Genomic DNA, 18,591 nt, shown 5'->3' with positions numbered 1-18,591 from the left:
GTCACAAAGAGTCGGACATGACCAAAGCAACTTAGCACAAGTAGACCACCTGAGATTCCAGCCCTTATCATCTGACTTCAAGTTCAACTCTTAATTTTTAAAATGTCTTTATGGTTTTTGTTTTCTTTTAAGGCAAAGAAGCCAACCTGCTAATGCAAAATCTGAACAAGTTGCAAACTCCTGAGGAAAAGTTAGATTTTTTATTCAAGAAATATGCTGAATTGGTAAGTTCTTTGATTAGCCCTTTTGCCAGAAAGATTTAAGCTCTGGTTAGAGCTGAGAAAAGGAGGTTGTTAGCTTTTCAGGTACCTCATTATAGACTATAGCTGGTTACCTCAGGCAAGTCAAAATCAGACTTCACAAAGGCAGAGTTTTTAAAAAGGAAAGAAAGAAACAGAAAAACTGAGGAATAAAAGCAAAAGGAAGAAAGAGAACAGAGTTGGAATCACTCCACCTTCAATTATGTGCATAATTTGAGAGATGGAACAGCAAATCAGAGATAATTAAAAGTTGTGAAAATTTAAAAGTTCTTTTTGGCTTTGCAATGAAACAGAAGTACACTAGAAATAAAAAGTAAACTTTCAACTGGTTCTTAAGCACAGGTTTTTTAAGGGAATGGTCTTCTCAAATAAGGCAGAGGTTGACTTAATTCCACCCCTCAGTTTGTGAAACATTCTCATTTATTCCTGATGAATGCATTCATTCATTCATTTATTCTCCATGATCTACATTCTTCTCCTGTCCCACACAATAGCAAAGCACTTGACATGGATTTTGTTTCCAGTTATAGATCCTCCACATGCAGTCTCCCTCTCAATAAGTTAGGGCCAGTGGCAGGAAGAGAAGCCACTCCCAGACTTCAGAGAACCCGTGAAGTGGATGGTGTCCTCACCAGTACTCTTACAATAGTCCACTTGGAAGAAAGAAAAGGGCTCAGCAAAGCCAACACCACTAGTTTGAGTGAGGCCTCGCAAAACTGACTAAAGGAGTTGCACCTGAGGTCCATGCACCAGCCCTGAGGTGTACAAGACCCACTGTGGAGATGTGGCGTCCTCTCAAGTGAGGCTGGGCAATACGCCACCTCGCTCTCATTTCTGCTTCTTTTCCTCATTTTTTTTTCACTTACTTATTTCTTTCAGAGAAGCAGTGACAGCCCCCTACCCAACAGAACAGTTCCTCCTGGCAGTAGGTCAGACTGCCCCTGAAGGCAGATTTACCTCATATCAAAAAAGCTTAAGAGTCAGGCCCTCTCACTTGCATAGGCACCTGTGAAGCCCTGAAGATGATTCTTTTTTTTTTTAATCTTCTTTTTTTAAAGAAGGTCTCCAAAACTGAGACCCACAGACCACTCAGGTCACTGGTTTCATCTTATCCCTATTGATGAAGTAGAGTTTATGAGTGGCTTGTTTACCTTCTTTTTCACTCTGATTTTAGTCCTGTGATCCCTGTGTAGTCTTTGCTTTCTTCCTTGTACATTCATGTACACCGTTATGCTGAATTGTCATACAACAGACCCAAAGAAGGGGCTTTCCAGGTGGCGCTACTGGTAAAGAACCCATCTGCCAATGCAGGAGACATAAGAGACTCAGGTTCAATCCTTGGGTCAGCAAGATTGAGCAGGGCACAGCAATCCACTCCAGTATTCTTGCCTGGAGAATCCAATGGACAGAAGAGCTTGGCAGGCTACAGTCCATAGGGTCACAAAGAGTCAGACAAAACTGAAGAGACTTAGCACAGCACATCACAGCACAGCCTCAAAGAAATTCTGAAACCCTCAATGACTAGTGACTGTTTAACTCTGCCAACAATGCTTTTAAATTATTTTTTAATCACATAAACCACATCACAAAGATATAAGGAAAATGCTGAATACATAAGTAAAAATATCTCTAATCCTACAGTCTAAAACATGAACACTGACTTCACTGTCTCCCTTTTCAGTTCTACTATACAAAGATACCTTTTGCATAGCTACCATCATTAGGTGCATAGAATTTAATATCTGTTTTTTGGCTCATGTGACAATCATTTTCACATGTGTTCTTCATAATTATATTTTGTCAAAGCTATGAAATTTTCCATTAATTGACTTTATTCTACTGGTTCTCTAGTTTGGGGACATTTATATTCTTTCCACTGTTTGTTTTACCAAATATTGGTGCAGAGAACATCATCATGCATGAGATTTGTTTCTTCTCTTTTATGATCCCAGGGAAAAGTTCCAGAATTGGGATTACTAAATCAAGCAGTATAAATGTTTTTAATGGCCATATTGTTTTCCAAAAGAATGGTATAAATTTCTAAAGCAAGTATTAGTGTATCAATTTTATTGCAACTTGTTTAATATTGCCTGTTAACCACTCATGAACAGTTTCAGCGCCATAAAACAGTAGGTGTCAAAAATAATATTTTTCCCCCAAATCTGACCCCATCCTCACTGGTCCGTCCTTGCTCTTTTCAATAATTACTACATTGATTTCCCTTTAATTTACCCTTCAATTTACTTATTCACACCAAGGCCTTTCATATTTAGTTTCTAGTACCATGTCCCATACTTAGATGAACTGGGCATCTTCCAGACTACTACTCTTTATGTTGCTGTAGCCCCACAGCAGTACATCAGAAAAGAATCACTCATCCAGTCTGCCCAAGATCTTGCTTATGAGCCAGGGCTGTTCACCCTGATCTCCAAGAATTCCCAAACCCACTCACCCTACTAGCCAAGAAGTCAATCCCACAGAGGTTATTTTTTCCAGAAATTCTACTCAGCTCAGTCTTACTATACTTTGGCATTTGTATCATATCCCATAATAAACTTTTAAACTCAAAAGATCATTCTAGAAAAAATAAATAGGAGAAAGTTGACCTCAAAACCCTATTATATATCCTTTTCAGAAAGTAAAAATTATGAAGAATTTCAGTCTTTTGCTTGGAGACTAAAAGCTATTTCCCTACTCACTGATTCAGAAATTAATATAGAGAGTGTCTGGAATTTAAGTGTTAACATAGAATAAATTATTAAATTCAAAAGCTGTGAATCACATTGCTACTCATGTTCACTCACCCTTACAGATTCTAAATCCTGTAATATCAACAACTGTATTTTATTAATACATAAGAATAAGTTCATAAATAAATAAGGACACCTCATGACTAAATTAAGAAATGACCTGGAAGAAATATTTTCGCAAATTTCCTCAATTTATAAGTAGTTACAACATCACAAACTACTTGGCATTAATTTCACTTTTTTAACTTAATAACAGAAAGACAGAACAAGAGAAACTGCAGATAAAAATCCTATATGCCTGTTAGAATTGGACAGAAGGCATACATCTAAACGTATTACTAAATCACAGAGCCAGCATTTGACTGAAGTTGACTCAGTTATAATGTTTGCTTTCATCCATTAAGAAACACCATATGCAATCACATAAACTTGAAGTCGTTGAACAAAATTAGTCACACTCTAAAAAAAATTGTCAGAAAGTTAAGGGGTTTTATTTAGAGCAAAGCAAGATAGACCTAGCTCTATGTCAAATGTGTATGATCCTTCAGTAAAACTAGAACATTTAAATGGTCAGTGAGCAAGCACAAATCATCTCTTCCAACTAATGAAACATAAATAAAGTATCCGTCTCCTGACGCTCAGATAAATCCACACAGGGCAGTGTTCCCCCAAAGAGGAAAAGTCTTGCCAACAATGGGACAACATGCAATGTCTCTGGAGATATTTTGGATATCACAGTTGGGGATGCTACTGGTCTCTAGTGGGTAGGGGTCATCTGCTAAATAGCCTGCAATGCACAGGATGACCCCACAACAAAGAATTGTCACCAAATGTCGATGGTGCTAAGGCTGAGAAACCCTGACAAACTGTTTACTCTTCCAAAGGAAAAGTCTAAACCAAAATGGCAATAGCAGTAATAACAACATACAAATTTCAAGAAAGGACAACAGTTCATTTAAAGTCCACACACAAGGACAAGAAGTTTCATCCATATCTAATAACTATGGTGCAAAATGAAGTTAGCATGATAAATATATAATAAAATATCACTGATTTTCCAATTGAACCTCAAGAAAGATAACAATTTCAATTAATATTTATAGTAATATGGATAATATGGACCTAGTTTTTCCTGATGCTAACACTCACTAATAAGTAAAAACATACATAAGTATGAAGATAGAATATCATGAATGAATATCCCCAGCTTAATCTGGCAAAGGTTTATCATGGACATTTCAGTGTAATGGGAGGGAGGGAGGGAGGAAAGGATTAAAATAAGATGTGAACTGAAGAAAGTGTGACAGTCCTATTCATCTAGCTCAGAAAGAACTAATGCTTTTTCAAGATCAGAAATTAAGATAACTAACTAAGACACATATCAGGGCTTATAGTGTGTGTGTGTGTGTGTGTACCCATTTGTATCTGGCTCTGAGAGGCACCAAGGGCACCTGCAGTCCAAAGAACCCATGAGCTTCCAGGCCTTTCCCTCCTCATTAGCCAACAAGATAATTATCACAGCGAGGACCCACCTGGCTTACACACCATTCAGATTCTAAGGGAACTCAGTCCAGTGGAGGAAACGGCTCTGAAAAAAAGGCTCCAGCTTGCTCATGGTCACACTGTCAGATCCCAGTCCTACTCCTAGTATGCCGTCTCTAGAGGCTTAATTTATATCAACAAATATTTATGGGATTCTAGTTGGAATGGGGGAGGCTGAACCCACATTCCCCCATTCCAACTAGAATTCCATAAATATTTGTTGCCAAATTTACCAAACAAAAATACAGAATGCCCAGTTACCTTTGCATTTCAAGTAAACCAAGAGCAAATGGCAATACTTTGAATTACTTTCACTAAAAACTTGTTCCCTATTTATTTGAAATTGAAATTCAGCTGAGTGTCCTACATTTTATCTGGCAACCCCTAGCTCAGAACTTTAGCATCCTGAGACAGAAAGTCCAGGGGTCCATTGGTTTCATTTTCCATGTTGCCCTCGATACTTTAGCTGTGGCTGCTGTGAGAGGAGGCCCCACCTGTGCTCAGCAGAAACAAGTGCCATGATTCATTCACCATAAGCACGGAGGCTGTGGGGGATGGGCAGAGAGCAAGGCTTGTTACAGATACTTCCCTTGTGTGCTGTTGAGTTGTACAGTAGCTATTTCGGAAACTTTGGTGACAGATCATCAATCCTTAAATAGTTGAGGAGTACATGCTCCTCTCCCCCTTTCTCATAATCCACACACTTCACCTTCTGTTTACTAGCTGCTTTTCGCTTTCCTACTTTTAAAAATAGTTGCTAAAGCTTGTTTTGAGAAAGAATTGTGAAAATTTAAATGTAAACCAAGCAGACACACCACTGACCATTTTCCTAAGGCAAGGCATTATCGTGAATTCGGAAACATGCCTTTCTATACTGACTGACTTCATTAGACTCAAGAAAGATAAAACTGTTTCTAGACTACTGAAAAGAAGATCAAAGTAAAAGAGATCAAGAATAATAATGATAAAGGAAAAACCTATAAATGTTATGCTTTTAAATCATATCTACAAATATTGCCATGGTAACACTCATGAAGTTCATTTGACTCCAGAGGGGGCAGTGATGATAGCAACAAATTTTCCAAACAACCAGAGGGTGGTCTTTAGGCATTTCCTCTTCTGCTCCTATCAACTCAACAGAGATTCCTGCCCTTTTTTTTCACATGTGCACCCCCACATCTAGCTGGATGAACATCGCACTGAGCAAAGGAAGTTAAAACTCCTACAAAAGAAACAGGCACAGATCCAAAAAGAAAAGGACCAGCTACAAGGTGAACACAGCAGAGCTATCCTCGCGAGAAGCAAACTGGAGAGTCTGTGCCGGGAGCTGCAGAGACACAACAAGACACTGAAGGTATGTGTCACCAAGGCCCCAAATAACACACTTTCTTGCACACTTTGTAGGCACAGGCTTCTGCCATTCGTGCTGTGAGTTTTAGAACCAGAGAGATTTGGGTTCAAATATTAGCCCTGCCACTTGCTCACTTGTGACCTGCAGTAAATTATTTTACCACCCAAGCCTGGTACCTCATCCATAAAATGGGGATTATACCAATGTCACTGTGTGGCCAGGAAAAAATTAAATGAGACCACATATGTAAGGTGCTCATGTAGTACTCAATGAATAGTAGAACTTTGGTAAAATGTGTGTTATTCCTCTTTATGTTGAGTTTGTTCTGTTTTGTTTTTTTAAGGTAGGCCTTAGTACCAGTCTTTAACATAAAAATTTATAAAAATTCAACATTTTTTGACTAAAAATGAAATCTGCGTGACATGAAACAAGTTGACACAAAGCTAACTGACAGAAAAAGGGAAGACTGAGAGCTAAAACGTCAACAGTCATCTGAAAAAAAGTTACTCAAAAAAACGCTGAAGCTCTCTAAGCTTAATTATTCAATCTAAAAATAATAGACTGATCACTTCAGTCAGTTTGCATGGGCTTCATTAATCACAGCATAAGCCTGTAGCAAAGTAATGTCTCTGCTTTTGAATATGCTATCTAGGTTGGTCATAACTTTCCTTCCAAGGAGTAAGCGTCTTTTAATTTCATGGCTGCAGTCACCATCTGCAGTGATTTTGGAGCCCAGAAAAATAAAGTCTGACACTGTTTCCCCATCTATTTCCCATGAAATGATGGGACCGGATGCCATGATCTTAGTTTTCTGAATGTTGAGCTTTAAGCCAACTTTTTCACTCTCCACTTTCACTTTCATCACAAGGCTTTTTAGTTACTCTTCACTTTCTGCCATAACGGTGGTGTCACCTAGATAGCATATTCAAAAGCAGAGACATTACTTTGCCAACAAAGGTTTGTCTAGTCAAGGCTTTGGTTTTTCCCGTGGTCATGTATGGATGTGAGAGTTGGACTGTGAAGAAGGCTGAGCGCCGAAGAATTGATGCTTTTGAAGTGTGGTGTTGGAGAAGACTCTTGAGAGTCCCTTGGACTGCAAGGAGATCCAACCAGTCCATTCTGAAGGAGATCAGCCCTGGGATTTCTTTGGAAGCAATGATGCTAAAGCTGAACTCCAGTACTTTGGCCACCTCACGCAAAGAGTTGACTCATTGGAAAAGACTGATGCTGGGAGGGATTGGGAGCAAGAGGAGAAGGGGACGACAGAGGATGAGATGGTTGGATGGCATCACTGACTCGATAGACATGAGTCTCAGTGAACTCCGGGAGTTGGTGATGGACAGGGAGGCCTGGCGTGCTGCGATTCATGGGGTCGCAAAGAGTCGGACACGACTGAGTGACTGATCTGATCTGATCTGATCTGAAGCCTGTAACAGTGTGGTTAATTTGATTACACGAAGACACTAGCTCCATTCAATGAAGCAAGATGCAGAGTTCTCCAAGATAGTACTGCATGCAGCCACAATCCCCTTTCCAGCTGAAGATCCTAAAGCTTTTGGCAAACAAGAATTAGACAGCAATATTCCTGTGATATAGTTGTTATTACCTGTGTTTAAAAGGAGATACTTTAAGAACAGAGAGATTAATATCATTGCTGAGTTTGTACAATGGAATTAGGAAGAAAAATAGAATTGGATAATGGCTCCTCATATTCCAAAATTGGGGCTTTTTGAAGTAGAAAAAGAAAATTATTCATTTTGATATCAGTTTTAAGAGGTGAGGTCTCCCTGCCTCCAGTCTTGCTTTCTCCAATCCATCTGCCACAATGATCCTTCTAAAATGCCAATCTAGCCATCTTCCTGCATAAACATTTCAGTGGCTCTTCATTATCCTTAGTGTGGTGTATGAGGTCCTACATGGCCCTTGATTACCTCTCTGACTTTAGCTCTTACCATCTCCACTGCTTTCTCTGCTTTGGTCACTAAAAGCTTAGGTCACTAAAATTTCAAACAATTCTTGACGTAGTCTGTTAATCTCTCACATTTTTTTAATTGGAGGATAATTGCTTTACAATGTTGTGTTGGTTTCTGCCATACAACATCATGAATCACTCATAACTGATCACAGCCTCATCATGATAAAGGGGCTTGCTTAACTCAATGAAGCTATGAGCCATGCCATGCAGGGCCACCCAAGATGGACAGGTCACAGTGGAGAGTTCTGACAAAACCAACTCAGTGGACATGAATTTGAGCAAACTCCAGGAGATAGTGAAGGACAGGGAAGCCTGATGTGCTACAGTCCATGGGGTTGCAAAGAGTTGGACACAACTTAGGAACTGAACACATACATACACACATGCGCACACACACACACACACACACACACACACATATATCCCCTCCTTCTTGAGCCTCTTCCCACCCCCACAGTCAGTTTTTGATATTTGGGAAATGAAATGCTAGGGTGATGAACTTTAACTCTCAAATTATGAGTTGTAGAAGATGGACTTCTGGCATCTCTTTAATCATTGCTCTGGGACCATCAAAACCCAGGTTAGATGGGAATGGGGGCATTATCCTCAACTTCAGATACGTAATCAAGTAATAGCACTCTGTACCTACATAAACCTCCCAGCTTTCAGGAGTGTTGTAGCATAAGGAGATAAAAGTTAAATCTCCTTTGATGATGTGGATGGAATGATGTGGTGTAGTTTCTTTGGATAGCATTCAAAGACAGAACGATGGAAGTGGCAGGAGACCCTGTACACATATCTGCACACCCTCAGTAATGACTTCCAGTTGTGGACAATGGAATTAAGTAGCATTACTATGCCAGGACTTGTGCTGAGTGCTTTACATGTCATTTTATCCAATCTTCACAAAAACCATGAGTTAGTATCTCCATTTTATTGAAGGAACTGAGACTGAGCAATCAAAATCAGTTGTCTAAGGTCATGAATATTTTGTCAAAATCACAACTCAAATTCAAAACATTTTCTGATTTCCCTCCTGATTGTTTCTTTGATCCATGGGTTATTTAGAAGCATTGTTTAATTTTTATGGCCCCTTTATATGGTCTATCTTGATGAACATACTAAATGCACTTGGAAAGAATGTCTGTTTTTCAGAAGTTACGTGTAATGCTATATAAGTAATAATTAACTCTAGAGTATTTATGTCTTTACTGAATTTTTGACTTGTTCCTCTATCAATTGCTGAGGGATGGGTATAAAAAATCTCCAACTATAATTGTGAAATTGCCTACTTCTTTCAATTATGTCAATTTTTGATTCATGTATTAATATTTTGAAGCATTAGTACAACATGTGTATATATTGTTATTTCTAACTCTCCTTGATAAAGTGACTTTTATCAATATGAATGTCTACATTATCTGATATCAATCTAACCACTGTAGCTTTCTTACTCATTGCTTGCAATGAGTAATCTTTTTCCATCCACTTATTTTCAACCTGGGTTTTTCTATGTTTTTCTATTTAAAATGCATCTCTTACAGTTGGGCCTTCTTTCTTTTCATTCTTACAATATCTGCCACTTAACTGGAGTGATTACTGCTGTTGTTGTTTAGTTGCTAAATCATATCTGACTCTTTTGTAACCTTATGGACTGTAGTCCACCAGGCTCCTCTGTCCCTGGGATTTCCCAGACAAGAATACTGGAGTGGGTTGCCAGTCCCTTCTCCAGGGGATCTTCCTGACCCAGGGATGGAATCTGGGACTCCTGCATTGGCAGGTGGATTCTTTATCACTGAGCCACCAGGGAAGCCCCTTAACTGGAGTAGTAGTCCATTCAGTTCAGTTCAGTCGCTCAGTCGTGTCCGACTCTTTGCGACCCCATGAATCACAGCACGCCAGGCCTCCCTGTCCATCACCAACTCCCGGCGATCACTCAGACTCATGTCCATCGAGTCAGTGATGCCATCCAGCCATCTCATCCTCTGTCGTCCCCTTCTCCTCCTGCCCCCAATCCCTCCCAGCATCAGAGTCTTTTCCAATGAGTCAACTCTTCGCATGAGGTGGCCAAAGTACTGGAGTTCAGCTTTAGCATCATTCCTTCCAAAGAAATCCCAGGGCTGATCTCCTTCAGAATGGACTGGTTGGATCTCCTTGCAGTCCAAGGGACTCTCAAGAGTCTTCTCCAACACCACACTTCAAAAGCATCAATTCTTCGGTGCTCAGCCTTCTTCACAGTCCAACTCTCACATCCATACATGACCACGGGAAAAACCATAGCCTTGACTAGACGGACCTTTGTTGGCAAAGTACTGTCTTTGCTTTTCAATATGCTATCTAGGTTGGTCATAACTTTCCTTCCAAGGAGTAAGCGTCTTTTAATTTCATGGCTGCAGTCACCATCTGCAGTGATTTTGGAGCCCAGAAAAATAAAGTCAGCCACTGTTTCCACTGTTTCCCCATCTATTTGGTATGAAGTGATGGGACCAGATGACATGATCTTCGTTTTCTGAATGTTGGGCTTTAAGCCAACTTTTTCACTCTCCTCTTTCACTTTCATCAAGAGGCGTTTTAGTTCCTTTTCACTTTCTGCCATAAGGGTGGTGTCATCTGCATATCTGAAGTTATTGATATTTCTCCCAGCAATCTTGATTCCAGCTTGTGCTTCTTCCAGTCTAGCGTTTCTCATGATGTACTCTGCATATAAGTTAAATAAGCAGGGTGATATTATACAGCCTTGATGTACTCCTTTTCCTATTTGGAACCATTAACATAATGTAATTATTGGAGTGGTTGGATATGTCTTCCATTTTATTATTTATTTACTATTTGTCACATCTGGTTTTTCTTCCTCTGCTTTTATCTGCCTTATCTGGATTACTGGAAATTTTTTAAATTTTTTATCTCATCTCTTGGATTTTTAATTATCTCTCTTTCCATTTTTAGTGGTTGTTCTATGATTGCTATAGATATTCTTAACTTGTCACAGTCTACCTGGAGTTAAAACTGTATCACTTCATATAATATGTAGAAACATTACAAATAGAAGGTCCCTTTACTGCTCCCTATCTTTATATAATTTATAAAACTCCTGAGGCAATGCTATAATTTTTACTTTAAACAATTTCATATAGTCCTTTAAAAATTCAAGCAAAACTGTCTTTTTTCAAACCCAGATTTTACCATTTCTGATGCTTTTTATTTCTTCTGAAGCTTTACATTTCTGTTTGGTGTCACTCCCTTCAGCCTGAAGAACTTTAGTATTTCTTATAGTATAGGTCAATTCTCTTATTTGCTTTTTATCTTTAAAATGTCTTTATTTTGCTTTATGATCTAAGGCTATATTCATTGGATAAATAATTCTGGCTTGACAAGAATTTTTTTCCTTTTCTTTCTCTTACTCAGTCTTTTATAGATTCTGTATTCTGGCCTCCACAATTTCTGATGAAAATCAACAATAATTTGAATTATTGTTCTCCTGGTGTGATATGTCATTTACCTCTGACTACTTTTAAGATTTTTCTATGGATTTTTGGCTTTTGGAATTTTGTTTTATGCCCAAGGATTTGTTGAGCTTCTTATAACTGTATCCCTGATAGCTCAGTTGGTAAAGAATCTGCCTGCAATGCAGGAGACCCCAGTTCAATTCCTGGGTTGGAAAGATCCACTGGAGAAGGGATAAGCTACCCACTCCAGTATTCTGGCCTAAAGAATTCCATGGACTGTATAGTTCATGGGGTCACAAAGAGTCGGACGCGACTGAGCAACTTTCACTTTATATCTGTAATTTATGTCTTTTACCAAAGTTCAGGAAGTTTCAGTCATTATTTCTTTAAATATTTTTTTTCTGCCCCATTCTCTCTCTCTCCCCCATTCCCCTTCTAAGATTTTAACTCCACGTGGGTTAGATCTTTTGATATTGTCCTACGGGTCCTTGAGTCTCACTTCATCAATCTTGTTTCTCCTTGATCTTTAGATATTCCACACTGACCTATCTTCATATTCACTGACTCTGTCCTCTGTTATCTCTATTCTGCTGTGTAAGCCCACCCAGTGGTTTTTACATTTCATATTTTGTAAGTTTTAACTCTAAAATTTCCACTTTGTTCTTTCTTATAGATTATTTTTCTCTTGACAGCTCCTATCTTTTTATTGAGATATTTTCCTTTTTATCAATGAACATAGTATTTTGAGCCTCAAATTATACCAAAAGACCCACCTTGTAAGAAATTAGTGTCTCGGGCAATATAATTTTAGTAAAGAAATAAGCAGGGTTTGTTATCAGAATATCACTGAATTTTAATGTGGAAAAGACTATAGGAATCATCTAGTCCAAGCTATTCATATGTCTGCATGTACTGACTCATTATAAACATTTACAGAATATCTATGGATTGTGTGCCAGGCACAGCACTGGTTTTAAGATACACAGTGATTTCTGAAAAGTTGTTTTCTTAGTTATTTCAGATTTTGTCCCTTAATCTTCTTTTTGCATTATTAATTTTCATTGTGCATGATAAAGAAAATTTTACCTCAGACACTGCCCAAATGATTGTGTTTTCCTTATTAGTAGAATCAAATTTTATTATTTCAGTAGACTTATTTTTCTCTCATTGAAAAACAGTGTAATGTACAATGCAAGATGCCATTCTATGGGCCAGGATTGGGGCTATTATGGTTTGACATGTGTTAAATGCCATGTTAACAGCTATACCCTCTTTTTCTAGCCAGTGGCCAGTGAAAAACTCAGACTTGCTGGGTAGCATGGGATGGTCCTTTCATTTACTCATTCATTCATGGATGGAATAGTTATAAATGCAAATAATATCCAAATCATGGACTATAATTCTAACTAGGAGATTGTTGACTTCTAAATTAATCAGGAACAATAAGGAGAGAATCACTATCATATGTATATTCAACAACTCTTTAACAGATGGCTGTAATCATTTTTAGTGAAATACATATAGTAAGTGTTAGCATTCAAAGTTCAAGGAAATAACATCTCTGACACTTAATTTCTCCAGATTAGGAAGTGTAGATTTCTTCTAAATTTCTTTCTAAGAAATTTCCTAAGACATATACCTCAGAAAGAGAAGCACTAAAGAGCCTCTTGATGAAAGTGAAAGAGGAGAGTGGAAAAAGTTGGCTTAAAACCCAACATTCAAAAAACTAAGATCATGGCGTCTGGTCCCATGACTTATGGCAAATAGATGGGAAAACAATGGAAATAGTGACAGATTTTATTTTCTTGGGCTCCAAAATCACTACAGATGGTGACTGCAGCCATGAAATCAAAAGACATTTGCTCCTTGGAAGAAAAGCTATGACAAACCTAGGCAGCATATTAAAAAGCAGAGACATTACTTTGTCAACAAAGGTCTGTCTAGTCAAAGCTATGGTTTTTCCAGTAATCATGAATGGATGTGAGAGTGGAACATAAAGACAGCTGAGCACCGAAGAATTGATGCTTTTGAACTGTGGTGTTGGAGAAGACTCTTGAGAGTCCCTTGGACTTCAAGGAGATCAAACCAGTCAATCCTAAAGGAAATCAGTCCTGAATATTCATTGGAGGGACTGATGCTGAAGCTGAAACCCAATACTTTGGCCACCTGATGTGAAGAGCTGACTCACTTGAAAAGACCCGGATGCTGGGAAAGATTAAGGGCAGGAGGAGAAGGGGACGACAAAGATGAGATGGTTGGATGGCATCACTGACTCGACGGACGTGAGTTTGAGCAAGCTCCAAGAGTTGGAGATGGACAGGGAAGCCTGGCATGCTGCAGTCCATGGGGTCTTAAAGAGTTGCACACGACTGTGCGACTGAACTGAACTGAAGAAATTTCCACTCAATAAATGTTTATACCATGAACAAATTGTGATTCCGATATCAGGAGTCAGAGTTAGAAAATATATCAATATTGTAGAAGAAAGGGGATATCTAATGATAAATTAAAATATTTCCAGAGCATGTATTTCCAGCATCAGCTTTTATTTTGATCACATTATTCTACTATCATAATAAAGACTTGCACAATTACTTGTTTCAATCAGTATTTCTTTTTAAAAATCCTGTTACATAATTTGATCATGATAGGCAACTAAATACAGTATAATTTTACTTGCCAACAATGAAGAAAGCTTTCATAATAAAATTAATCAGAACTAAAGGGATCCTAAAATGTCTGTATCACTTGTCAGCAGAGTCTCTATCTTTGGTGTATGTAGAAGATTAAACCCTTTTATTCTAAAAGAATGACAGGAATAAGCACAAAGCAAATAATTCTCAATATAGATACGGGGGAAATTTGGGTACATTGTAAGTAGTTAGCAATGAAAGGGGAATTTTGATTTAGGAGAAAAGAGAACAGAAATGATATAAAACTTAATTTTCAATTCTTCAATGTTAACAAAGTGGAAGAGGGGGAAATTAGATGTTTCATTTTAGAGTTAAGGAAGATTTGAAACGTCATATTGCTGTCAGATTTAAAATTTACACTGAATATTTCAATTACTCTGTGTGACTCATGGGATGATTGTTCCTTCAAAAAATACCCAGCATATTTTCTAAAATTTTTTGATACTTTTGAATTGCTGTAATTAATATATGGCTATCTTAGTTTTCTTTTCAAAAGCTTTTGGATGACATTTATTTTTAATAAGAAAAAATATATATTGTAATCACTTATAGTTATAAAACTTGGGGAATACAATTACATGATCAATATGCCATCATTTTTACAGAGGAACATAAGATCTGCTGTTCCTCTTTCTGTACCAAACTAAGGGAACACGTGATCTATCCCATCAATCAGTAAGACTGAGTATCCTTTTTCCTAGGCTACAACCAAGAGATAGAACCTTCAGGCTGCGTGTCTGTTAGGAAACACTGCAGTTTATTTACTCAGCAGAGGACCTGTTGACTTTAAAACAAGTTTATTTATCGCCAGCTATCAAATTCAAGGCCCTTGCTGCACCTGCTCTGAGTGACCGTGTATTCACAGTTGAAACCTTTGCTCAAACATTTATGTTGGGGCTGAGCAATGTTACCTCTAGGGAACTGAGGAAATATATCCTACTTAGCCTGCACACTATTCTCCATTTATCGGCCAAACTCTGAGTTCTGTAAACCTAGGGGCTTATAAACCAGCATAACAAGAGCGTGCATTCTCTCTACAGGAGGAAACCCTTCAGCGGGCACGTGAGGAAGAAGAGAAAAGGAAGGAGATCACAAGTCATTTCCAGAACACCCTGACGGATATCCAGGCCCAGATTGAGCAGCAGAGTGAGCGAAACATGAAGCTCTGTCAGGAGAACACAGAGCTCGCAGAGAAACTAAAAAGCATCATTGATCAGTATGAGCTCAGAGAGGAGGTGAGAACCACATCAGACAATTTACAAATACTGCATATAGATCTGGGCCTGGTTTGTGAAGGTTGGGAGGTCGGTTAATAACAAAGTTATGACCAGCCTTCTCAACTGATTAATATTTAGGTTTGGACTTCTTTTACTAGCCAAAATAAAAACAAATGATATTACAAAATATCTGGCTGAAAGTCACAGAGGATTTCTTCAAAACTAGAATCACTGCAAAGCAGAGGCAATAAACAAGGGGTACAACATGAATGGATTTATCCTTGAAAATAAAAAATAATATCTCTCAGCCTTTTTTAAACTCTTTCTACAGAACCAAGAAATACTTCATGCATGCCCTCTTAAGAATTACCATGTCATCGAAATTAAAAGTCTGCATTGTATATACTGCACAAATAATAATATATATACTATTATATAGTATATATATAATATACTATATATTACTATACATATACTATATTACTAATATATATACTATTATATAGTATATATATAATAATTATAGTAATAATGGTATTGTTATTTATACTTAGTTTGTGCCAAGCAATGTGCTAAGTATTATACTTTACATACAGTATGTCATTTAACTGTCTCAACAATCTTATGTACTAGATAATAACATATTATCCACATTTTATAGATGTGAAGCAGAAGCTACAAGATTAAAGCATGTATCCACAATCACAAAAGCCAAAAGAGTTTGTTATCAATAGTTTACATTGGGGGACTATAAAGATCTTTCATTATCCCAAGATTATACTTTAATATTTAATATGTTTTGAAGATTCCAAATGCCCCGCCTCTGGATTTTGATATGTCATATCCCTTTTCCCATCTCACTTAAGATTTTAAATTTCTGCCTTAAAATGTAATATAACATAGTCAAAGGAGCTCTGCTGGCTACATGCTAAGCTTTAATCAAGAAAAAAAAAAACCTGATATAGCAGTTCGGTAAATCAAGAAACTTCTCACAGTAGGCCATAATTCCATGCTACCATTTTATCTTGTCACAAAGATCAATCCTGCTCCAAAGTGGAGGTTCAAGAAAAAAAAGGGAAAGAGCTAAAAAAAAAAAAAAAAGAAAAGGTGCCCATACTCTGCAGAGAGATCACGTATGGGAATGACCTGGTAGACCAGTTGCATATTCCTAGGATTGGTTCTGGGTAAGGCCCAAAGATATAGTTCCACGTGTACTCTTGCCAATGGGACCCCCTAATGACCAAGAAATTCTCCACCCTGAGGTGGAGTTGGAAGCTTCATTTTACCAAGGTAGTCAACAGGTCAAAAGGTGTGGAGGAGGCAGTAGCACATTTGCATATAAATTCATCTGCAAACCTGAGCCATGCTTGCCCACCACAGCAACAGAGTTGATGTCAGGGGGCTCCTGCCTCAGTCCCAGACAAAGGGCCACAGGCTGTTACCTCAAGGCTTCGCCACACCCTTGAGGCAAGCATGCAGAGAATTCACTATGATAAACTGAATTAATATTGTGATTAAATGTGATTTTATATTCACAGAAAGAGCCAAAATACCAAGTGATATTGCTACAGCCCTTGTGATATACATCACTGTCTTTGGAGCCTAGAGTAATAACTAGTAACATATCTAATAGCTGTCATATTTAGAAAAATACTGTTGGGACCTTTTGGTGTTGCATTGCTGGACTCTGGCATCTCCACCTTTCGTAGCCACTTTCATGTAGTGCAAAATGCAGGAGACTCCACCAATTTATGACTTTCGTATAAAACCATAAGTCATGCCAATGCCTTTATTCCCCCTCTTTTTAACTCTTAAAACCTAGAGAACACATGTTTATATCAATATTATTTTTTTATACACGTTTGTCTGAACAATAACTCAACTTGATATGTGCACTTTATTTTTCCTCAGCACCTCGACAAAATATTTAAACACAGAGAACTGCAGCAGAAGCTAGTGGATGCAAAACTTGAGCAGGCACAAGAAATGATGAAGGAAGCAGAGGAGCGACACAAACGCGAAAAGGAATATGTATTTATCTTATGCATCTATGTGCTTGTCTGGTCTGCCTTGGGGTCAGAGAACCCCTGAGAATGTTTTTGGTAATGGTCATAGAGCACTAGACTGATGGAGGAAGAGCCTAAGCTTCCCTGGAGAATGACACTGGCCAGCCCAGGAGGAAACGCTGTACCTATCACTGTAACACTGTATCATGCATCCATTCACCAAACCCTTGGCAGGCACCATTCATGAGCTATGCTCCATTCTAGGTGCTGGAGCGTAGTGGTGAACAAGATGGAGAAGTCCACATCCCAGCATGGAGACTAGAGTCTAACTTGGAAGAAAAAAGCAATATATAAGCAAGCAAACAAAGATTGATAATTACAGATAATAAGTGCTACTAGGGAAATAACGAAGAACCTCAAAGGAGCAGAAGGAGGAGGCCTCCTTTAGACTGGGTGACTTGGTGGGCCTCCTGGAGCAGAGGATGCTTGAGCTGCTCCCTTCCTGATGATCAGGGAGTCAGAGAGGAGGGCCCCAGCAGCAGTGTCTGTAGCAGAGACAGAGGTCCTAATGCTGGAACCAGCTTGACATCCTCCAGAAATAGGAGGTCAGGGTAGCAAGAGTAGGTGCCCCAATGGGAGAAAATTTCAAAATGAAACTGTAGAGGTAAGCCAGGGGCAAACTGTATTGCTTGAAATGTAGTTTGAATTTTATTCTAAATATAATGGGAAAGTACTGGGTAGTTTTAGCAAAGGAAGTGACAGGATCTGCTTTGCATCTGTAAAAGGTGACTTTGGCTGATAGGTAGAAAGTGAACTAGAGAAGGGCAAGAGAGCTAGGCAGCAATCTGGGCAAGATCTGATGATGGCTTTGCCTGGGGAAGTGGCAGTGGAGAAGAAGAGCTGGACATGGATAAAAGTTAAGTTTTTAACACAAAACCAACAAGCCATGCTTTGAACTGGAAGATGGTGACAGTGAAGAAACAGAAGAATCAAGGATGACTCCTGAGTTTTGGTTTAAGAAACCAAGTGGTATCTTTTACTGATATCTTATTAACCCTAAACACTCCAAAACAGATGAGAGAATTGAGGCCCATAAAAGGATATGTGACTTGCTTAAGGTCACACACTGCTAAGTGACCGGGGTATGCTGGCCACATCTCCAGTACATCTGTCCCCAGATCCCAGGCTCTGTGATAGTACATCACACTCAGAGGTGTGTTTCAGAGGCATGAGTTAAAGCATGTGTCTACTGCTGGGGAGAGACAACCAACCAGTCATTCAGATTTGGCCATTTAACAACTGATCATGAGCTTTGCATTTACCTAAAATCAGACTGGAATCACTTCAGTTT

The 18,591-nt window shown here is 38.5% G+C and overlaps 1 protein-coding gene and 1 long non-coding RNA gene across 2 annotated transcripts in view; one reads left to right on the top strand and one right to left on the bottom strand.

Annotated features, from left to right (window-relative positions):
- TXLNB (taxilin beta) overlaps positions 1 to 18,591 on the top strand; it is a 59,741-nt gene that overhangs the window by 13,464 nt on the left and 27,686 nt on the right. The window contains exons 3-6 of the mRNA XM_055535772.1: positions 133 to 224; positions 5,736 to 5,906; positions 15,058 to 15,252; positions 17,146 to 17,265. Of these exons, the coding sequence (XP_055391747.1) occupies positions 133 to 224; positions 5,736 to 5,906; positions 15,058 to 15,252; positions 17,146 to 17,265 (578 nt within the window). The remainder of the gene's footprint in view (positions 1 to 132; positions 225 to 5,735; positions 5,907 to 15,057; positions 15,253 to 17,145; positions 17,266 to 18,591) is intronic.
- LOC129620082 (uncharacterized) overlaps positions 1 to 18,591 on the bottom strand; it is a 234,692-nt gene that overhangs the window by 193,954 nt on the left and 22,147 nt on the right. The gene's annotated exons all lie outside the window — the stretch shown is intronic.

This window comes from Bubalus kerabau, chromosome 9 (genome assembly GCF_029407905.1).
Source record: "Bubalus kerabau isolate K-KA32 ecotype Philippines breed swamp buffalo chromosome 9, PCC_UOA_SB_1v2, whole genome shotgun sequence".
NCBI lineage: Eukaryota > Metazoa > Chordata > Mammalia > Artiodactyla > Bovidae > Bubalus > Bubalus kerabau.
Note: the sequence above shows the minus strand (reverse complement) of the source record. Positions and strands in the feature narration are given on the sequence as shown.